Source organism: Notothenia rossii, assembly GCF_949606895.1.
Source record: "Notothenia rossii genome assembly, chromosome: 9".
Classification (NCBI taxonomy): domain Eukaryota; kingdom Metazoa; phylum Chordata; class Actinopteri; order Perciformes; family Nototheniidae; genus Notothenia; species Notothenia rossii.
In genome coordinates this window covers 1,502,985-1,525,070 of record NC_136907.1, presented here as the reverse complement: position 1 = coordinate 1,525,070, position 22,086 = coordinate 1,502,985, and the positions used below count along the sequence as shown (strand labels likewise).

At 41.4% G+C, this 22,086-nt stretch overlaps 3 protein-coding genes across 3 annotated transcripts in view; all 3 read left to right on the top strand.

The window, feature by feature from the left end:
* LOC307018404 (uncharacterized protein) overlaps nucleotides 1-22,086 on the top strand; it is a gene marked incomplete at both ends in the record, with an annotated part of 37,836 nt that overhangs the window by 9,990 nt on the left and 5,760 nt on the right. Inside the window, one exon of the mRNA XM_079648635.1 lies at nucleotides 20,316-20,843. Coding sequence (XP_079504761.1) covers nucleotides 20,316-20,843 — 528 coding nt within the window. The remainder of the gene's footprint in view (nucleotides 1-20,315; nucleotides 20,844-22,086) is intronic.
* Nucleotides 4,257-5,207, top strand: LOC307018356 (olfactory receptor 8G17-like; the record flags this gene model as incomplete). Its single annotated transcript, XM_079648587.1, has 1 exon — nucleotides 4,257-5,207. The coding sequence occupies exon 1, from the start codon at nucleotides 4,263-4,265 to the stop codon at nucleotides 5,205-5,207; it is 945 nt and encodes a 314-aa protein (XP_079504713.1). The 5' UTR covers nucleotides 4,257-4,262.
* LOC307018355 (olfactory receptor 8G17-like) lies at nucleotides 11,674-12,612 on the top strand (the record flags this gene model as incomplete). Its single annotated transcript, XM_079648586.1, has 1 exon — nucleotides 11,674-12,612. One exon carries the CDS (start codon nucleotides 11,674-11,676, stop codon nucleotides 12,610-12,612), a length of 939 nt encoding a protein of 312 aa, XP_079504712.1.

The window sequence follows — 22,086 nt, the reverse complement described above, 5'->3', positions numbered from 1 at the left end:
CTCTATTATATGGCAATAGTACATTAAGAAAACATTTTTGTGTAATAATCCTAAAGATTTCACTATTAGTTGCAAGTTCATATACTTTAGAAGAATGAGCAGATACATAAGACGGATACACATAAGTGTATAACCAAGACATTACACTTTGCTTTTCTGTGTTTTATAATGGACACAGAAAGTTTTTGCAAAGTAGTAATGAACAGTTCCATGTGTTTTGTGTTCTGTTTTGTTGTGTTCAACAAATCATATAATGTGCTACTGAGTTTCTTCCTTTTAGTACACAGTGCATGATCACTTTGAACTGTATGCTCAGTAATAAAGGTTGCAAAGTCCTTGCAAAATATGTGCAATAAATACCAAAAGAGTCATTTTATAGAAAGAGTGTTTTAATATGATAAGCATGGCGATGAAATGCAAACCCACCTTTGTTCTGCATGAGTACATCACATATAGAATATATCATGCTTCTGCCTTAAGGGGCTTTACAATATGTACGGCACACGATACGCTCTGTCTTTAGGCCCTTGCAGCAGCTAAGGAAAGACTGAGTTACAATTACAACGCAGAAAATCCTTGGAATAGAACAATTTGACTTAACAATAAAAGTTTCAGAGGGCCTACATTAGTTATCGGGCAGCCTGATACTAAAGAGTAACAATATTCCACCAAAAAACGAAAAAATACATTAAAAAAGGTTTTCCTTCCTATTTCTGAGACAGGATGTGCCGGGTTTTTGTGATGTCACATATATTTGATTGGAGGCAGTCCCTAAAGTTGTTTCTTAACAAAGATTCCTTGGAGATAATTCTTGAAGCCAGGGTAATACCTGGCCAAACTATATCTTTATTGTTGGGAAGTTGTTTGTCACAAAGTATAATCATTTCTGTGGAGAGCATCTAAACGTTTCAGGTGATTTAGGCTTCTATGTCCTTGAGGCGCGCTTGATGTTTAGTTGACGTACTTTAATCTGACATGACAGACAGACATAATTCGATATCATCTAATCGACAATTCAAGGTTATGCAGTCTTTAATCATTATATTGCCTAAAGGAAGGTGAATAAAAAAGGTCCTAGTACAGAGCCTTGCGTGACTATAGGATTAATTTTATTGTATTGACGATTCATCAATAACACGTACAGTACAAATGGATATCTCTCAGATTAATAGAATAGATTACTGAGATTCATTTAACGACAATTACATTTTCCAGTCTCTGCTATAAAGTGTGCTGGTGAAAGTTGTTGAATACAGCACTAATACCTTGTCTGATGAAATTAGAAGGTCATTTGTAACTCCCACCAGTGCTGTCTCTGAGCCGCTTTCTAAATCTTGACAGGAAATCTTCAAATAAACTATTGTTATGTAAAGAAAATCCCCAAACTGTTTTAGTTTTAATATAATTTTTTTCGTAAAGTGCCTTTCTCAGTAATATCTAACATTTCTGTTTTAAAATTCAATCCAAATACGATACCCGTCTCCCAAACCATTGCCATTACAAAGGGTGCCCATCCTCTGGTTTCCAGCCCTTTACATCTTACGTTGACCTCACAAATCTGTTGTCTACTCTAAAGTTATACATACCCTGTTTCAAGCAGACCTTACTTTATACTTTTTTAAAATGATTTGTTATGGGAAACAAAGTGGTCTTCCCGGCTTCCAATAGCCATCCTGTTACAGGTTGTACTTATTTTTAAGGGTATACTTTCAGTTCACACATTCCCGCGCAGTGCCGCAAATGTTTGCTCTGGTCGGAGAACGCACTGCAGAATAGCGTGAAGCCCCAAAATTGTAAATATGCAGACAGCCCACCACCTCAGCAACAAACTGTTCTGTCGACTGACGTCTGGCAGGCGGTACCGTAGTATCCGGACTAAAACCACCAGACTCAGGGACAGTTTTATACCACAGGCCATAAGAATGCTAAACACCTGAGCTCTGTTAAGTGCCTCGATAAACATTCATCTGTTGTCATCTTGCAATTTATTTATTTTTCTAAATATGTTATTATATATGTTTCATCGTTGGAGGAGCTCGGGTCCTAAGATTTTCATTGCCATTTCTACACTGTGGCTTACGTGCATATGACATTCAAACCATTGAATCTTGAACTGCTTGCACATCCGCCTGACCACAGTGGTCCACAGCAACTGAAGACTAAAACATTTACGAGCCTTTAAAGTTATCACTAAGGGAATCGCCACATTTAGTAGCATGTGGATGCACTAACATGTTGTGCCGCTAGCTGTCCACTCCGCTGCCTCACACCTCAACTCCACCGACTATCAACCTCATTGCTTTAAGGATAAGCTGGGCAATTATATCTTTCATGAAGCTGCAACTGGGAAAGCACCTTGCTAACTGTTATTATATGCAAAGCCAAACCAATTTAGTGCGTTTAAAGCTCAAAAGTCCTTTAAGTCCTGAGCCTGTTTTTCAGGTCTCAGGCTAGAAAATGACATTCCCAGAACAAATGATCATATCTCCCCTTCTAAAAGGGTTAAATTAATAAAAAAAATTCTCAAAGCAAGGTTACACCTGTGAGTTCGATGTAGAAATGTCAGAATCAATATAGATGTTTGTATTTGAAAGTCAATTCAGATTGAACATAGTAAAAATATGTAAATTATTGTGTCCGTCCAAAAGAAAAAAAATTGCTTATAGTGAAAACCAGGCATGGCTGATGGGATGGTAGACTAAAAGCTTTAGGAATCCAAACTATAACATATAATTACCCTGTATCAAGATTGATGCAAAACAAGTGAAATTTGACCTTTTTAGAGAGATTTAGCACAAAACCCCACTTCTGGGGTCATTTGGGTGGATTTGACCTATCTCTGGCCCCCCTTGCTCGATGATTGACATCTCTTTCTGACCGTCAGAGCCAATCGAGGGGAACTACCACATACACACACACATTACCAAATAAGGAATGACAGTGACGCATAGCCAACATCGGAAGCTGCAATAACTCTGGTGGCCACCATTGGGAGGCTGTGGCTCAGTGGGTAGTGTGCTAGACTTGGAATCAGGGGGTACCAAGTTCGAGTCCCACTGCATTCAGCATGTCATTGTGTCCCTTAGACACTTCACCCCAAATTGCTCCTGTGGGGATTGTCCACAGTATTGAATGTAAATCACTTTGGATAAAAGCGTCTAACAAGTAACATGTAATTTGCAGCTAACTTTTTACTCTCCGATTTTTACATAAAATGGAATTATGGATTCTAAAAAAATGTTTTTAAAGCGACAGACACATTATCAACCTATGGATTAACCGATTCAGCCGAGTTTTTTTTTGTTTTAATGCCATTGAACACGTCTTTTGATCAGATTGACAGCTACGGTGAGACGATCTCCCGTAAAAGCTCCATAAAGGTACGTGTTGTGATGTCTGTGTTTGCTTCCCCTGTCGCGAGTTTGGATCGCTCAGTGATGATACTATACCTATATAATCTGTGGAACCTCAGCTTTGATCGGATATCTCGTATGTGCAGTTACAATAAGTAATAAGGGTATCTTTATCTTGAGTTCTGTGCCAAAGTGCGTTAGCATTTTTTGCTCAGGCGTCATTTAGATGCTTCTTATGAGACTTGTGTTTTGTTTTGGTAAAAATGGTTTGTATCATCAGTTAGCTGAGATTCTTCCCGTTAATCTGGTATAACACATGAATAGGTTATTAAATATTAAGATGCCCTGAGACACAGTGTCGTGAAAAAGACCCGCCGAAGGGGTCTTTGGGGCTTAACAGGTTGTCAAGGATCGACTGGCAACTTTCCTCAATAATCCCCTCCCTGCAGTCTGTCAGTTTCTGTTGACAGCCTCTGCTACATACGCATTATAGGCGAATTCCCTAATGTTCAAATCTACATGTACAAAAGAGTGCAACAGCAAAAAACGTTTCAGTGTCGTTGGGTTTTACCAGCTGGGTAGGAGATTCAAGAAAAAACTGAAGAACTTGAGACAAAAAGGTATGGATCTAAAAACTGTTTAACACATTTCACAACTTTTTGGTAATAATTTCTGAAACCTTTCTTCTTTCAGCAGCTAAAGAAACAAGGAGAAAAATAAATCACATGCATAGACACATACTTCCTTAAATGATCTTTAGTGCAACAAAATATAATAAACCAGAATATCTGTTAATGTAAGGGAGGTTTATGTTCTTATACTATATATATATATATACTATTCACTGATACTATCTGTACCCTCTCTTAAAATATGATCCCTGATTGTTTTGTTTGCTGTTTCAGGTTGATGGACAACTACACATATAACAGCCTTAAACTCCAGCTGGAGGGTTTCAATGTCTCGGAAGAGTCTGTGTTCTCTGTCTATCTGTTTTTTCTTTTCTGCTATATTTTTATAATTGTTGCAAATGTGGGAATTGTTGTTCTGGTTTTCCTTGACAAAAACCTTCACCAGCCCATGTATCTACTTTTTTGCAACCTGCCCTTTAATGATATTCTTGGAAACTCTATCTTGATACCCCGTTTGCTTATGGACATGTTGAGGCCTCCCTCTGAACGCATCATTAGTTATTATGAATGTGTGATCCAAGCGTTTACCTCACATATGTTTGGTACCGCTAGTATGACAGTGCTCATGATTATGGCTTTTGATAGATATGTGGCTATCTGTAATCCTCTGCGCTATGCTGCCATAATGACAAACAAGATGGTGATCAAGCTGACAGTGTCTGCCTGGGGAGTAGCCTTGGTTATGGTCGGGATTCTTCTCGGTCTGACCGTACGACTGAACCGATGCAGGACTATGATTGAAAGCCCTTACTGTGACAATGCCGGTCTGTTTAAATTATCCTGTGAGAGTGTGTTTATTAATAATGTCTATGGCCTCACTTTCACTGTAGTCCTGTTCACAGCTTCAATTGGGAGCACAATTATCACCTACACTAAGATAACTGTAGTCTGTCTCACCAGTAATAACAAGTCTCTCAACAGTAAAGCTCTGAAGACCTGCAGCACTCACCTGGTTGTGTATATGATCATGATTTTTAGTGGAATGTCTATTATTGCTCTGCATCGCTTCCCTCAGTACTCTGACTACAGAAAACTCTGTAGCATTTTATTTCATATTGTTCCCGGCAGCCTCAACCCCATCATTTATGGTGTGCAGTCAAAAGAGGTACGGAGATTCTTGACTAAGTGGTTACAGCCCAAGAGCATTATGCCCTCCTTCTAAAGACAATTTCCAATGTTTATTTATAAACGTATTAACACAAAACATATTTAACGTGAAAAGGCATGACAGTCCCTCTTACAGCTTGATAAAAGAAAGCTATAAATATATAATTTCATTAGTGGTAATTCAAAAACAATTACTAAGGCATTTATTTTAGATAATTGTCATAATGATATGCATCTTCATTTTTTATAATCCCAGATAATACATATTGTATTCGGTTAAATGTAGAGATGATCATAACCACTTGCATAGTTTTCATGTGTGTTTCCTACAATTGTGCCATCACTATTCAGCTAGAAATCTGTTAGGAAAGGAGAGTCTAGTTCTTGTTGATGATTAACAACCTTATTGTCTCTATACTATAGTACCATATTGATTTCTCAGTGAATATGAAGTAGAAGTAGCATTATAGCTTTGAACATAGCGCAGCGCAGTGCAGTTATAGTTTATGTGTTGGTGATTAGTTGCTAAACCTCTTCAAGACTCACGCCAAGTTCCTGTTTCCTGCTTGCAACCTGTTGATTAAGGTGAAATTCAAAGTGGGGTAACCTTTCGAAGTCACAAAAAACTCTACTCAGGGTTATTTAAGGTGGGCTAACATTCAAGTTGGACCACTTAAAAAAGAACATTTGAAAGTTGAGTTGCTTCTCTGAGTCTTGGTCGGTTGAGATTTATTTTCTATTTATTATCCCTTAACAGTTTTGATTATATTTAACTGTTCTTTTACAATGGAATTATTCTGCTCATTGCTTTATGTCTTGATGTTTTCCATGTTTTTTTCCATGTTAACCACAAATTGACTTGTAGCTGATATGTACAAATAAACCGGCCCTTTCTTTGTTTTATTACTTGTTTTACTTCTATATATGTATATATATGGGTTCACCTTTAGATTTGTTCAAAACTGATTTAACAGTCCTTTTCATCATTTGTAACTTTCACCAGTGCTTTGACATGCTAAAAACCTGACTAAATATCCTCAAATTAACCAATGGTTTATTTAAAAAAAGGGTTGGATTGCATTAGACTGCATTAGATTCAAACTATATATGATTCTCGTCTCCCAAACAATTGCCATTACAATACGGATTGTGTGTTTCTATCCAGCCCTCTATATCGTACAATTACCTGTAATCTGTTGTTTACACCTAAGTTACACACGGCTGTCTTTACTTTAGTTTGTATTCAACAGATACTTGTTTAATGTCATCTGTTGCTTCAGTTCTGTATAAATAAATATCACGTGACATCCTACTATTGAGCTCCTGTTGCCAGCCTCCCTCAGTAGCTGACCTTTTTTTTTCATTTAGAGGGTGTACTTTTTACACTTTGTATGAAAAGTCCAGTTGGGAGCTCTTCCACATTTAGCTTGTTTGCCAAGAAGAAGAAAAAAAGTGCTTGTTTTTAAAAAAGGTGGCCTTGCACTAAAAACATAACAACGCCGCCACCAACTCCAGTTGAGTTTTTATTGTGTATGCGTGAAAATTAAGATCAAGGTGGACCCTACATTAAAGTATGAATGAAACCATGTGCACTATGGCACGAGCACACTGGTCCACTAAAACAGAATATGTATAGTATGTACAAGCCTTTAAAGCAGAGGTGTCCAAACAATGGCCCAGGGGCCAAATGCGGCCCGTTGTTCATTTTTAATTGGCCCTCAGCTAATTCTAAAAGTTTAATGTATTATGGCCCACGCCTGAAATCTGTGCTTGTCTTATATTATACTTCTTAAATATACATGTAAACAGATATTACACAGTAGTATTCATGTGCAAATAAACCTAATTTCAAATAAATTCAGTCAATTAAAGATGAAAATATTTTCTAACAAATCTTAGTTAAGAAAAAAAAGAAAGAACTTGAAGCTTGAAATAGACCCTTCTTATTTCCCCTTATTATAAGCAATCTGAGGCTTCTGTTGTAAGGCTACGAACACAATAAAGTAAACCCTATTGAGGGCTGGGATGTAGGCTGTTGTTTTTTTGAAGCATATTCTAATATATATACAATATATATACATATTTACAAGACATTTACAAGAGATTGTACAGTGCAATTAGAGAGATACAGTACGTCCACGTTTTTGAGCAAGTCCAGGAATCCAGTCTTTGTCAAGTCTGTCACCACCTTCGCGCAGCTGCTGGCGCCACTTCGACCGGTCCTCGGCCAGCCTCTCCCAGCCCTCCGTTGCAATGTCCAGGGCCTTCATGTCACACTTTACGGCATCTTTGAAGTGCAGCAGTGGTCGTCCTCTGCCTCTGGAACCAGCGCTCAGCTCGCTGTATAAGATGTCCTTTGGCAGGCGGCCGTCTGGCATTCTGCGAAGGTGACCGAGCCACCGCAGCCTCCTGACCTTCAGCGTTTGGAACATTGACTTGCTGCCCGTGCACGCCAGCATCGCCTCTTTCATGACCTTGTCCCGCCATGTGATCCTGAGGATGTTGCGCAGGCACCGCATGTGGAAAGCATTCAGCTTCCTTTCGTGCCGCGCGTAAATTGAACACGCCTTGGATCCATACTGCAGGATGCTGACCAGGCAACATTGGTAGACACGTGTCTTAGTGCGCTCGGTGAGGTATTTGTTGCTCCAGGCTCTTGAGCGCAAACGACTGTAAGACGTTGCGGCTTTGCCGATACGAATCTGGATCTCCTTACCTAACGACAGGTCACTGCTGATTGTTGAACCAAGATACGTGAAGTGGTCAACAGTCTCCAGCACATGGTCGTTCACCATTACCGGCAACTGTCTTTTTGATGTTGATGATCAGTGCAACTTCAGAGCATGCTGCACTGAATCTGTCCATCAGGCGATGTAGATCAGATTCGCTGTGAGACACCAGAGCTGCGTCGTCCGCGAATAGAGCTCACGCACTGGCACCTTCCGTGCCTTGCTTTTTGTGGGTAGTCAAGCCAGATTAAACAGCTTCCCATCTGATCGCGTGTGCAGGAAAAAGCTGTCTTCGTCCACGTGATCGCTGAATGCATGATACAGCACCACAGAGAAGAAGATGCCGAAGAGCTTGGGCGCTAACACGCAGCCTTGCTTGACTCCACTGCGAACGACGAAGCTGTCTGAAGTAGATCCTTCAAAGAAAACCGTTGCTGACATGTCCTCGTGAAGCGATTGGATCAGCCCGAGCAGTGTCGGTGGACAGCCCAGTTTTTTCAAGGTGGCAAACAGCCCTTCCCGACTCACCATGTCGAACGCCTTCGTCAAGTCGACAAACGCCATGTGCAGTGGTTTGTTTTGCACTTTTCTTGCACGTGGCGCACCGTGAAGACCATGTCTGTTGTTGAGCGGCCACTTTGAAACCCGCACTGTGACTCTGGGTACACGCGAGCGGCCAGTTTCTGGAGCAGCACCAGCAGCATTCTGGAGGAGTCCTTGCCAAGCACGCTCAGCAGCGAAATGCCACGGTAGTTGTTACAGTCCCCTTTGTCGCCTTTGTTCTTGTAAAGCGTGATCATCTTGGCGTCCTTCATGTCCGATGGGAAAGCGGAAGCTTGCCAGCATTGACAGAGCAGCTTGTGCATGTGCGGCAGTAAGCAGCTGTCACATTTGAGGAGATCAGCCGGGATGCCGTCCGTGCCCGCAGCTTTGCCCTCAGCAGTGTGCTTCAAGTTGCTCACTAGCTCTGCCATGGTTGGCAAATTGTCCAGCTTTGCATTGATGTCAAAGCTGGGTGTTGAGGCCAAAGCCACGTGGCTGATGCTCCTTGGTTTGCCATAGAGCTCTGAGCAGTGCTCAACCCATCCTGACATCTGCTGCCCTGTGTCAGTGATCAGTGCTCCTTCTGCAGACTTCAGCGGACACACCTTCTTTGCTCTCGGCCCAATAGCCTTGTTCAGGCCCCTGTACAGTTCTGGCAGGTTACCAGTGTCTGAAGCCCGTTGGATGTCATCACAGAGCTTGTTCCAGTACTTGTTAGCACAGGATCGAGCTGTCCTCTGAAGTTCACGCTGCGCATCATTGAGTGCAGTGAGAGAACTCTGTGTTGCCCGTTGCTTGCACACTTTGTGCGGCTCGCTCTTGGCAGCGAACAGCTGTTCCAGGACTACAGCATTTTCGGCCATCCAGTCTTCTTGCGGCAGCCTTTTCGTTCCAAAAGATTCGGTAGCCGAGTCATGCATAGCAGCTCGCAGGCTCTGCCAGTTCTCTTCTGGTCCTGTGCTGGTACTGCTTGCAGCCATCTTCTTTGCAAACGACTTCCGGAATGCAAAGACATTTTCTGCGCCCTTCATTCATGCGGTGTTTAGGCGCGGCTTCTCTTTTTGTCTTGGGGTAGGTTTTCGTTCATCTGGGTTAGAACAAGTGATTGTTCAGTATCACCATCAGCAGTGTGGTAAGTTATGGAGCATCTGACTTGGCCAATGTCACGTCTTCTGATCAAAGCTAAGTCTAGCCAGTGCCAGTGCTTGGACCGTGGATGCATCCATGTCACCCGCCGACGTTGCTTCTGCTGGAACCAAGTGTTTGCGATGCAGAGCCCATGTTGACGGCACAGCTCGAGAACTTGCGGTCCTTTTTTGTTGATTCTCCCGACACCGAAGCGACGGATTGCATTCGGCCATGCCAGATAATCCGCGCCGACATGAGCATTGAAATCGCCGAGCAGCATCACACAGTCCTCGGGGGGATTCTTGTTTAGGACGCCTGCCAGCCTGGTCGTAGAACTGGTCCTTGACAGCAGCTTCACTTGGCAGTGTGGGGCCGTAGGCACATATCAGATGTGCTGGGCTGGCAGATTGCTTGAGCGTCAAGGAAATGATCCTTTCAGACATACCGACAGGGGTGTCAAGCTCTTGTACCAGCTTGTTGGACACTGCAAAGCCTACGCCGTGTGTGCGGTGTTCATCTTTGGCTTATCCCATCCAGAAGAAAGTGTAGTTTTGCTCTTTGATAGAACCAGACTTGGCTAGTCTGGTTTCCTGTAGGGCGACGTGGACTGCAAGCTTTACCAGCTCCCGGTCAATCATTGCTTTTGTGTACGTCGCACCTTGTCTTTGTACATTGCAGTCTGGATCCGCAGTGAATCCCGGACACATGGTACGAACATTCCAGCTTCCCAGCCGGAGATGTACATTTGAATTCCGCTCTTGATTACGGTTTAGAATTTGTATTTGATTGGTAGGTGAAATTGTAACGTCAATGTTTGCTGCGACCACCCCATTGAAGCATTAGATGGGGCGGGTCAGAATCTAACTGACCAGGGGCTGCCTGGCTTGAGGCGGGCAGTAGATGACCATTGCGGCACGATGACCCCTCCCACTGACGCAGAGGACCCGTGGTCAATACGTTGGCGCCAGCATTGGCTGCAGGAGATGGCCGTTGGCTCACGAGGAGCTCATCCGCCCTTTGACAGGTTTTGTATTTAGTCCTGCTGAGTGTCTCCATCACCCTTCACACAAGGCCGAGGCCAGGTGGGGGAGCCGGTTTAGTCGCCGACGACCCGACCATTGAACAGCTAGCACTGGTTTACATGGTAGCAGTGGGAGTCAAGGACTTAGCTGACAATATAAAGCATATCCTAGCATCAAAAACAATGTACCTACATTTGATTGAGTTTGCTTATTTATGAGGGAATATACCTTACCTCTAGCGAGGGGCCCAGCCCATAGTAGTTTTTTCTGTATGTGGCCCTCAGTGAAAGAGTTTGATCACCCCTGCTTCAAAGTAATGCATAATTAAGGGCATGGCCCCGTAAAGTAACATGTGGGTGCAATAACAGGTTTTGCTTCTAGCTGTTTGCCCTGCTCGAGAAACAGAACTGCCACAGCGCCATCAACTGTTAACTAATATCTTTAATAAAGCTGCAAGTGATCAATAAAGTACTTTTCATCTTATCTTAAGTGGTGAAGGACCTGGAAATATAATAACTGTGATTATATGCACAACCAAACCAGTAGGCATCTGAAGCTCACAATACCTTTCAATGTTGACATAGTTCCCTTGGCAACTTTGCTCAATAATACCCATCTTATACTGTTATTCAGTTTCTGATGACGGCCTGTCTTAGATACTGATGTTATCAATTCTTAATGATTTCTTTACTTTGGTAATTTGTTCTAGGACTGTGTTGTGTGGGCTGTCCTTTTACAAAAAAATGTAAAAACGGTGGTGCAATTGAGGATAGAATAGGGTCACAGCTTGTTGGTTCCTAGGTATTGATAAATGAATTCCCTAAAGTAAAAATCACGTCTACAAAAGAGTTCAACAGTAAACAACTTTCAGTGCTGATGGGCTTTACCAGCAGGGTAGGAGACACAAAAAGAGAAGACAGATCGGAACGAGAGACACAGAAGGAAGGTATAGTATTCAAGCTGTTGTGTCACAAATGTCACCACTTTTTTAAATAATTTCTGATTCTTCCAGATTGAGAAAGGGCAGAATGAAAGCATACTACCTTAAAGCAATGTGTTGTGAAAGATTGTCTATGATCATTTGTTTTGCTCTTCTAGGATGATGGAAAACTACACCTACAATAGCCTTACACTCCAGCTGGAGGGGTTCAATGTTTCAAAAGAGTCTGTGTACTTTGTCTTTGTCTGTTTCCTTTTCTCATATTTATTTATAATTGTCGCAAATGTGGGAATTGTTGTTCTGGTTTTCCTTGACAAAAACCTTCACCAGCCCATGTATCTACTTTTTTGCAACCTGCCATTTAATGATATTCTTGGAAACTCTATCTTGGTGCCCCGTCTGCTCATAGACATGTTGAGGCCTCCCTCAGAACGCATCATTAGTTATTATGAGTGTGTGCTCCAAGCGTTTACCTCACATATGTTTGGTACCACTAGTGTGACAGTGCTCATGATTATGGCTTTTGATAGATATGTGGCTATCTGTAATCCTCTGCGCTATGCTGCCATAATGACAAACAAGATGGTGATCAAGCTGACAGTGTCTGCCTGGGGAGTAGCCTTTGTTTTGGTCGGGATTCTGCTCGGTCTGACACTACGGCTCAATCGATGCAGGACTATGATTGAAAGCCCTTACTGTGACAATGCCGGGCTGTTTAAACTGTCCTGTGAGAGTGTGTTTATTAATAATGTCTACGGCCTCACGTTCACTGTAGTTCTGTTCACAGCTTCAATTGGGAGCACAATAATCACCTATACTAAGATCACTGTAGTCTGTCTCACTAGTAAGAGCAAGTCTCTGAACAGTAAAGCTTTGAAAACCTGCAGCACTCACCTGGTTGTGTATATGATCATGATTTTTAGTGGAATTTCTAACATTGTGCTGCATCGATTCCCTCAGTACTCTGACTACAGAAAACTCACTTGCATTTTATTCCATATTGTCCCTGGCAGCCTGAACCCCATCATTTATGGTGTGCAGTCAAAAGAGATACGAAAATTCTTGTTTGAGCGCAAGAAAGTTAAGCCATCCTACTAAAGATAATTTCCATATTGTTTATTTATATTTGTATCAAGTGCCCTATTGTAGTTAATGGCATGATATCACTGCTGCAGTTAATCAATGCTATTTACAAAAACCTTTTATTTCTTTATGGGTAATTATGACAAACATATATCTTTCTAAATATTTTATCAACCAATATAATAAATACTTACATGGTGAAACGTAGAGAAAATAACAAACAAAGCACCTAGCTCTGAAGAATATATTCTTAAATGTTGCAATCACTGTCAAGTTAGACTTCTGCTAGGATAGGAAAGTCTGGTTCATGATTCTTAATTAGCTATTTGATGATTGACATAACATTAGTAAGTAAAACTTTATTTATACAGCACCCTTCTCAAACGGATGTACAAAGTGCTTTACAGTACAGTACACAGGACACAATTCAAAGTACAACTATAACATGTAGAATAAAAGGCATAAACCAGCAGCAGGTAATACATAGGATAAAATATACGATAAAGCACGAATAAAAAGACAGCTACTAACTCTCCTCCTCCTCCGACGACCCAAAGGCCTGTGGGAACAGGTGGGTCTTTAGCTGCCCCTTAAACATCTCTATTGAGGCCGAGGTTTTTATTATCTGGGGGAGTTCATTAATTCCCATTAATTAATTCCACTTCATTGATTTTGTTGGCCTGTATATGATGACGGTGAGAATGAAGTAGCAGTTACAGTAAAGCTTCTTTTTTTACCATTCATGTTTTTCATAAAGCAATGTGAATTCATTTGTTGCCTAAATGTGATATTAAAATAAACTTACCTTGGTTTTGTTTGATTGAGTGATATTATCAACCCTTATTACATGGCTTAGTTGAATACTCGATTCTGATTGGTCAATTCAGAACATGTTGAACACCGCTGTCAAGGACTTATTCAGTGGGAATGCTGTATCAGCACCAGAGTCCTGCATCGGGTCGGGTACCCGCAAAAAAAGTGATTTGCGGGTGGTATTTTTTCAAACACTTTTTTCCGGGTTCGGTTCTGGGTAAAACAAAGATGATGCGGGTCGGGTCGCGGGTGTTGCATAATAAATATATTTAAATAATAATAATTTAGTTTAAATCCTCAGACCTCTCCCCCGCGGGACCGAGCATAATCATAACCTCTGCAGCGCATCAGTCTGCTGCTGAGCGCGCCACGTTCTGAATGGCTGAGCTGAAGCTCTCTACGGAGAATACAGCGTTTTCAATAACACTTCCTCAAGAGCGAAACCCAACGTCTGAGAGGCTTTTGGTGTCATCCTAGATGCAGAGAATAACCAACATCCCACGCTTTTTGAGAGAAATATGCAACTGCGTGTGTTAATAATTGCACGTTTTCACTGCTCATATATGCGGGGTTCGGGTCGGGTTGCGGATCCTGTGCCGACGGGTCGGGTCGGGTTGCGGAACTAATTGGTAATATGTGCGGGTAGCGGGGCGGGTTCGGTATTGCACGTCGCGGGAGCGGGGTGGGAGGGGGTCTTGAAAGTCAGACCCGTGCAGGACTCTGATCAGCACTACTTGTTCTGTCGATGCACAAAATTATTTATTATTCCGCCGAGTTATTTTGCGCCTCTTCTGCTCCCGCATTCCACATCGCAGAGACTCTGTTCAAACATCAAAACTTTCAGCTCGGTCTGGAATCGTTGGCTATTACTTTTCTCATTCATAACTTTCATAATTCCAGAGATAGGCCTATATCCCATAATTCATCACATCTTTAACATGGAAGTCAATGGAGAAACTCTTCAGACTTGAACAATCTTCATGCAACTTCAATTGCTAACTGTTCCTTAATACTTTCTCTCAGAGACCTCATTCCAACTTTAAAATGTTACACATCTTTCTGACATTATTCATGTAACACCCATTCTTAAATCTGTTTCATACTTTTAGAGATATTAAACATTGTTCAGACCTTGGTAAAGAGGACTTCTTCAGATTTTAAAGTGTGTGATGTCACAGATAAAGTGGAGGAGATATTTAATTTTGCCTTCATATTTTCTTTTAAACCTGCCATAATTCCCGAACCCTACATTCCTGAGACATAATTCTTCATGACAAACGTAGGAAAACATCTCGTAGCTTGAAAAATTATAAGAAATTAAGTAAAAATAATTAAACAAAATGCCTCTTGAGAGCATGAAGTGACAAAGACTTTCAACATGTCTCCATTAAACCCCATTGTAAGTTCAGCCTCGTCTTTCCCCACCTCAGCAGCCGCACACCTTTTTTTTTTTATTTGACATTTTATTGAAAAAAAAGTTCTGGGTTGGTTAGAGTTTCCATACTTCAGATTCCTGATCTGGGCCCTATTTAGAGGCCCCCTGTGAAAAGATTATCTCTTTAGCCCTTTCCAAAGTCCTTTAAAAACTCATGCAGCACAGCGGCATTTCAAAAGGCCTTAAGGGAAGGTTTTATTACATTTTAATCCGTAACCTTTGACATTTAGCGGTACCAGAGGGATTAATCTGCATCTGCTCTCCGAGGCGGTTCCAACGACACCAAGCTCAAAGCCGTCGGACCTTCCTAAGTGGCGTATACAGTGCGTCTACCATCCACAGTTGACCTTTGACCCTTGGAGCTTTGTTACATTTCAAGCCATTCCAATGACACCAAGCTCAAAGCCATCGGACCTTCCTTTGTGCCGTCAAGGGTACTGTACGCCATTAAAACGTGACCTCTGACCTCCATTTGGACCTTGTTGAAGGTCACAGGGTCCCCAAATTTTGCAAGCGGGTTCCACACACGTTAAGCAACACACTCTCAAAGTCTCGGAGCGCCAAGCACCTTTTTTCAATTCTTTTCTACCCCTCCCCCACCACAAGTTTCAGGATCGTGTATCTTTCGGCCGAGGTTTTGGTCCCCGAGCGGACAGGGTCCTCAGATTCTGTGTAGAGACTCTCTCTGGCGTCCAGTTTGATCGACCGAACTTTGGTTGCGCTAGGCCAAATTTAAAAAAATGTGCTCGATATCCAACTTCAGAATCCTCTTGCAGACGTCAAGTCTTTGAAGACCCTTAGATTTTAGTGCGTTTATGCAACACTTTTGTTCTGGAGGGCCTGCGGTACCGACGTTTAAATATGTTAGTCGGCACATGACCACGAGCGAACCTACACTCTTTTCGTGTCTCTGCGTGTACACATGTACACTTGGAATTCAAAATGAATGGTGGCGAAAAGGAAGGGTAATCCCATTCTTAAGTATTTGATATGGACAACCTCCCGTGTGCCGAATAGCTTGAAATGATGTGGATTTTGCTGCATCGACAAAAATGGAGCCTATTTTCCACAGTGCCAGAGTTTCAGGCTCCCAGCTCAACCCCAAAGCCAACTTCTTCCAGGAGCATGGTAGCGACCCAAAAACACATGCAACCCGTTTATGACGTCACTGAGGTTGCGTGTTGTGATTTTGGAAAACTATATCTTGGGGAAAGCTTTAATTGGTTGCCATCCATAAAGTTCTGAAAGGTCAAAGTGTGATATATGAGTGCTTTTGCAAAAATAAAACACAAAAATGAAAATGGGACCCCATGGCCTCGGAGTACACACGTCCACAAATAAACCACTTGAATCTGGAGATCCTCTGACCTTCTCTCAGGTCAGGGGGGAGGGGTAAGGGAATTAGGCCCCGCCCTGTCCACTTCACACCATTGAATAGTGAAGTGTGAAGTGGGCCATGCACTGGGTGTATTCAGAGTGGACAAAAAGTCCACTCTGAATACTCACATATTGCAAATAGGAAGGGTAAGGGCAGACCCTCCCCCACAAAAGATAAACAGGGGGACGCCCAGGGGAGGGGTCCTGTACGAGGGGGATCGGTTTGCGAGTCCGTTCGAGGCCAAATTGGCACAGAGACCCCCGAAAGACCCCGCTAAGACCACTATGCAGCCCTTCCCCTGAAGACAGACCACCCTGTTGACTTTGGGACAGATTGGGTGACTTGGGAAATAGCAGGGTCCTTGGCACACTTTTGACCACCCACAGCCCTGTTTGCCCGCTTTGGGGGTCTCCCTGCCCGCTTTGGGGGTCTTTCGGTCAAAACGGGCCTTTAATACACTATTGTGGGTGAAATGCATTTAGATGAATTCAAAGTGGACAAATTAGCTCCAAGTGGACAAGAGCCTGAGCACCAGCGCCACCAACAGGAATCCTTAAATCAACACAGGCAATCCGGCATGTATTGGCAGTGCCAAGGATCAAGTATTGGCAGCGGACATCGTCAGCCCACCGTCGTGCTTTTTGTACACTGCCAATCCTCTCCCCATGTTAAAGGTGTACCTCAACGGTGCCGTTCCCTTACTTTCCTCCTGACTCAGAAAAAAGTCTGTTAGCTTTTTGGAGATCCATAGAAAAGGGGTGAAAAGTGATAAAAATGTATCCGGAAATAGTGCTTCATAATGCGGGTAGAGTCCCCTGTCAACTCCCCTCACTTTCCTCCAGAGACCAGTTCAAAAACTTAAAGTTTGGTAAGAACCATGCTGGGGGGTCTCCGGGCAACAAATGAATCCGAGCCAGAGTGCACATGGAGCGGATACATTCCTCCATGAAATCAGACACCAGTTTTTTTTCTGAGTCCTCCCAAAAACCGGGTTTCCGATTTCTTGCGGACAGTAGTCTGAAATTGATGAATGAATTTTTTTGGTGGAGTAGGGAGGCTTGGTTTCCCCTCTCCGTTGTAAGTTGCAACGGGGGAGTGGAAAAGTGTCCGGGGCTTCGGCCCAAAGCGCCGAAGGGTTGAGCTTTGTTGAGCCCCTTCTCCGTTGGCACTTAGTGGTTTTTTAGAGAATTTTTAAAAACTTCATTTTTGATTATTTTAAGATATAATTGACCGTTTTATTGAATTTTGTTCTTCTTTCCACGGGTGGGGGCGCATGGCAGGCCGCCTATGAGCTCCCAAATTTGGCCTGGAACCTCCAGGATTTGTGGGATAAGCTCCATAAACTGACAAAGTCACCCAGAAATGTTACTTTTATAGCCTAAACATATATAATACAAATACATTTAAACCGTAAAAGGTACAATTGTGCTCCAAATTACCCGGAATTTGATTTATATAGCCCAATGATAGTGAATAAAAATCATTTTCATGGCAAAAAGTGTTAAGACGCCTGACCCTTTAACTGCCAGCACCTCCATTTGGTAGAGCACATTTCGTGTCTTGATATTTTGTTGAAAAAAAAAAAAAAAAGTTGAACTCCACCTGATTCAGCCAGCTCTACCCTTTGGTTGACATGTTATGCACAAAACAACCTCTAGATGTCACTGTGGTTCAAACAGAATGCCCTTCAGCTAGCTTCAACTGAGAAAGTTGGCAATGCTAAAAATCACTGCTGAAGAAATCACTCTTTTTGCTCAACTTTTTTAAGGTAACCATATCATTTTGACATATTTTAGTGGCAGGGCACTGACTGAACATAATTAGATAACTTGATGCACAAAAATAGTTTTAACAAGGGTGTAATTATCTTTTTGAAAATATGCTCAACCAATCGGTCGAATTGGCCTTTTATGGTAAGCTAGCAATATGACTTTTTCAGAGTTTCAGAGATGTTTTCCAATAAAATATGGTAAATAAATAGTTAGATTCATGGTAATATTACTAAATCTAGTTCTGCCTTATGAGTCTCAGAGTGAAAGAGTGATAATAATTTATATAGCACCTTTCATGCATGGCATTCAGCCCAAAATTGCACACAGATTAGCAAGTGAGGCCAACACAGGATATAGACATTTGCTGTTAGGCCAGTGGTTTCCTGTTAGGCCAATTCAGCCAATTCAGCATATACGGTAAGATGAGCACGTTTTTTTTTTTATCGTGGAAAACATTTGTTTTTTCTTCACAATTATAATTTATTATCTTTTATGAATATATCTGGTTGTATATATTGCTCATCTTCCATAAAATAAACAAATGTATTTGAGTTTGTGTTTTATTTGAGTTTGATGCATACAAATACTGTACTGTATATGATGATTGTTGAAAATGTACTTTTACCATAGAAGGCCAGCTCGACCATTTGGTAGAGGCTCATAAAAACAAAACTGTGTGGTCAGTAAAAAAAAAAAAAGGTGTTTGTGCTTATTTGTGGCCCATTTGATAAGAAAATGCAAAAAAAAAAAATGTTCCATAGCTTTTTTCTTGGTCCGGCAGTTAAAGGGTTAACGCAGTGAGCTCCAGACTATGTGCATTGTGTTAGGGAACCATATTAATGTTAAAATAAATCATTTAAATGCAAAAATAATGATTTAAAATAATTTTGAGGGGAACAACTGTGGATAGGAGCCTGAAAATGACTCTCCAGCACCCCGGAGAAGCCGGGTTAGGGTTAGGATTGCATTTAGATGACAAAATAACAAGAACACAGTATGACTTACACGAACTCCCAACCAACAAGCAGGATCACAGTAACCCATGAAGATTACATAATCTTTTATTGGGTAGTGATCAAGGTTTTCCCTCAGGAAATAGGGCTGATAAAACAGACTCCATTGAGTGTATTCTTCAGAGGAGGCCTGAACAGGAAGGCCTGAACACTGAGAGGTTGTTCCTGTTGTTCTTCTGACTTTCATTAACGTGCATTGAACGGAACCATTACTGTAAGTTACTGTGTTTTCAGGCATTTTTAAGTATAGTTGGTTTGGTTGATTCATTCTTTGCAAAGGCGAGATCTAAATGTAAATGACCTTAATGTTTGACAGCACACATCTGAAATAACCTGGGTAGGTAAACTAATTTAAATAAACTAGATTAGAGATTCAAACAAATCTGTTATATACTATTTCTGTTTTCCTTTCAGCTTCATGTCAATACTTTTACAATATTTACAAGAGTTAGACCTTCACTCGTTAACATTCAAGTACACTCATTTGATACTTTTCTTTTGTCCTCTCTTTAGTACATTTGTACACACAGTATAATATCATAGTTTTCTATTGTCTGTGTTTTCATTAGCACTGATCGAAAGCCTTTAGTTCTTCGTGTGTCCTGTTCTGTACTGTTGAGACTGAACGGTTATTCTTTGTAATTGCTAATGTTGTCTACATCAGTGGTTCCAGTGTTTAATGTTTTGAAAATAATTACACATACTTCCATCGCAGACTGAAAACAAAATAAAGGCTATCTCTTAAAAAGGTTTATTTGATTTGAAGACAATGCAGTTTCAGGATTCTCCATGTAAGTTGCTTTGGATAAAAGCATTAGCTAAATGCAATGTCAAATTCTACTGAGGCTAATTCAGCGTTTCCTTAACCTGATGTTGTCTCTATGCTCTGAATTGTTTCTCTCCTCTCTTTCTCTCTTCTTGTATTTCTGCACAGCTCTGATGGAAAACTATACATACAACAGCCTCACTCTTCGGATGGAGGGGTTACGGGTCACCAAGACTAACAAGTACCCTATCTTCTTATTCCTGCTCTTGGCTTACATGTTCATCCTCATTGCCAACGTGGGCATTTTGACCCTGATCTGGAAAGAGAGGAGCCTCCACCAGCCGATGTACCTCCTCTTCTGTAACCTGTCGGTGAACGACGTTATGGGAAACTCTCTCCTTGTTCCCCGGGTGCTCTCAGACATCATGCTGCCGCCGTCTGAACGCTTTATTCACTACTATGAATGTCTGGTGCAAGCGTTCAGCACACACATGTATGGCACCAACTCTCACACTGTGCTCATGGCTATGGCTTTGGACAGATATGTGGCCATCTGTCATCCATTGCGCTATGCTACCATAATGAACGGCACCACGGTGATTAAGCTGAGCGTTTCTGCCTGGGGAGTGGCTTTCGTTTTAGTGTCCGTTCTGCTCGGTCTGACCATACGGCTGAACCGGTGTCGGACTTTAATCACAAGCCCTTACTGCGATAATGCCTCCATCTTCAGACTATCCTGTGATAATGTTTATGCCAATAACGTGTACGGCCTCACGTTTACTGTAGTCCTGCTCACGGCCTCTATCGGCGGTGTAGTCCTCACCTATTTCAAAATCACAGCAGCATGTTTGACCAGCAAGAGCAAGTCTTTGAACACCAAAGCCTTGAAGACCTGCAGCACACATCTGTGCCTGTATCTCATGATGCTTGTCACTGGGTTTCTCCCCATCATCCTCCATCGCTTCCCCCAGTACCCGGAGTACAGGAAGATAGCAGCCATTATGTTTCACATTGTTCCTGGCAGCCTGAACCCCCTCATCTACGGGCTGCAGTCCAAAGAAATACACAAGTGTTTGTCAAATATATTCCATCTAAAACAAGTGAAACCCTCCATTTGATTCTGAATGACTTTGTGACCTATTTTCTTTATCTTGTATTTGCAAAACCTGATTATCATTAGTGAGGAATTTAAAAGCAATCAAAGTTAATATCTGATTATATTTTTCAATAATTGACCCCGAACAATACCCATTAAAACTGCAAAAGGTAGGAATTGTACCAGATACCGTTCACTTGATTCAAAGAGAAGCTGTCTTTTTCAAACATGTAAAAAGAGAGAGAAGTTAACCAAGTTCTTTTATTTCAAGAGTCATGTAGTTCTGTTTACATGTTAGCTTACTGTAATGTATATCTTTGCTGTTAACTCAGAAAACTGAAAGTTCAACAATAAAAAGTTCTTGATTATTTATAAATTCAATTATATTTGATATGTTAAATGTTACATCATCCTGCTCCTCCATCGCTTCCCCCAGTACCCGGAGTACAGGAAGACAGGGGCCATTATGTTTCATGTTGTTCCTGGCAGCCTGAACCCCCTCATCTACGGGCTGCAGTCCAAAGAAATACACAAGTGTTTGTCAAATATATTCCATCTCAAAAAAGTGAAACACTCCATTTGATTCTGAATGACTTTGTGTGCTATTTTTCTTTCATTTCTATGTAAAAAACTGATGTGATTATCATTAGTGAGGAATTAAAAGTAATTTAAGTGAAAATTTGATTATATTCTTCAATAATTGACATGACCAATACCCATTACATCTGCAAAAGGTATGATTGTACCAGATACCGTACACTTGATTCAAAGAGAAGCTATGTTTTCCAAACATGTGAAAAGAGGGAGAGGTTAACCAAGTTCATGTATTTCAAGAGTCACCTAGTTCTGTTTTTTAAATGTTGACTTTGAAATGTTAGTTTATTTTAATGTATATCCTTGCTGTTAACTCAGATACTGAACATTCTAAAAAATATTATATCTTACTTTAATGAAGACGTTTTGAATCGGTATCACTGTAAAAATAAAATGTTCAAAGTCATCTAAAGTCTGAGATTCATTTTTTAGAGTTTGATCTTTGGAGAATGTTTTTTAAGAAATTGTCTTTGGTCCATTGGTGCATAAATAAGCACAGTAAGGGAACCCCCTCATCTACGGGCTGCAGTCCAAAGAAATACACAAGTGTTTGTCAAATATATTCCATCTAAAAAAATTGAAACCGTGAATTTCATTCTGGATGTTTTTTCTAAACAGGAGT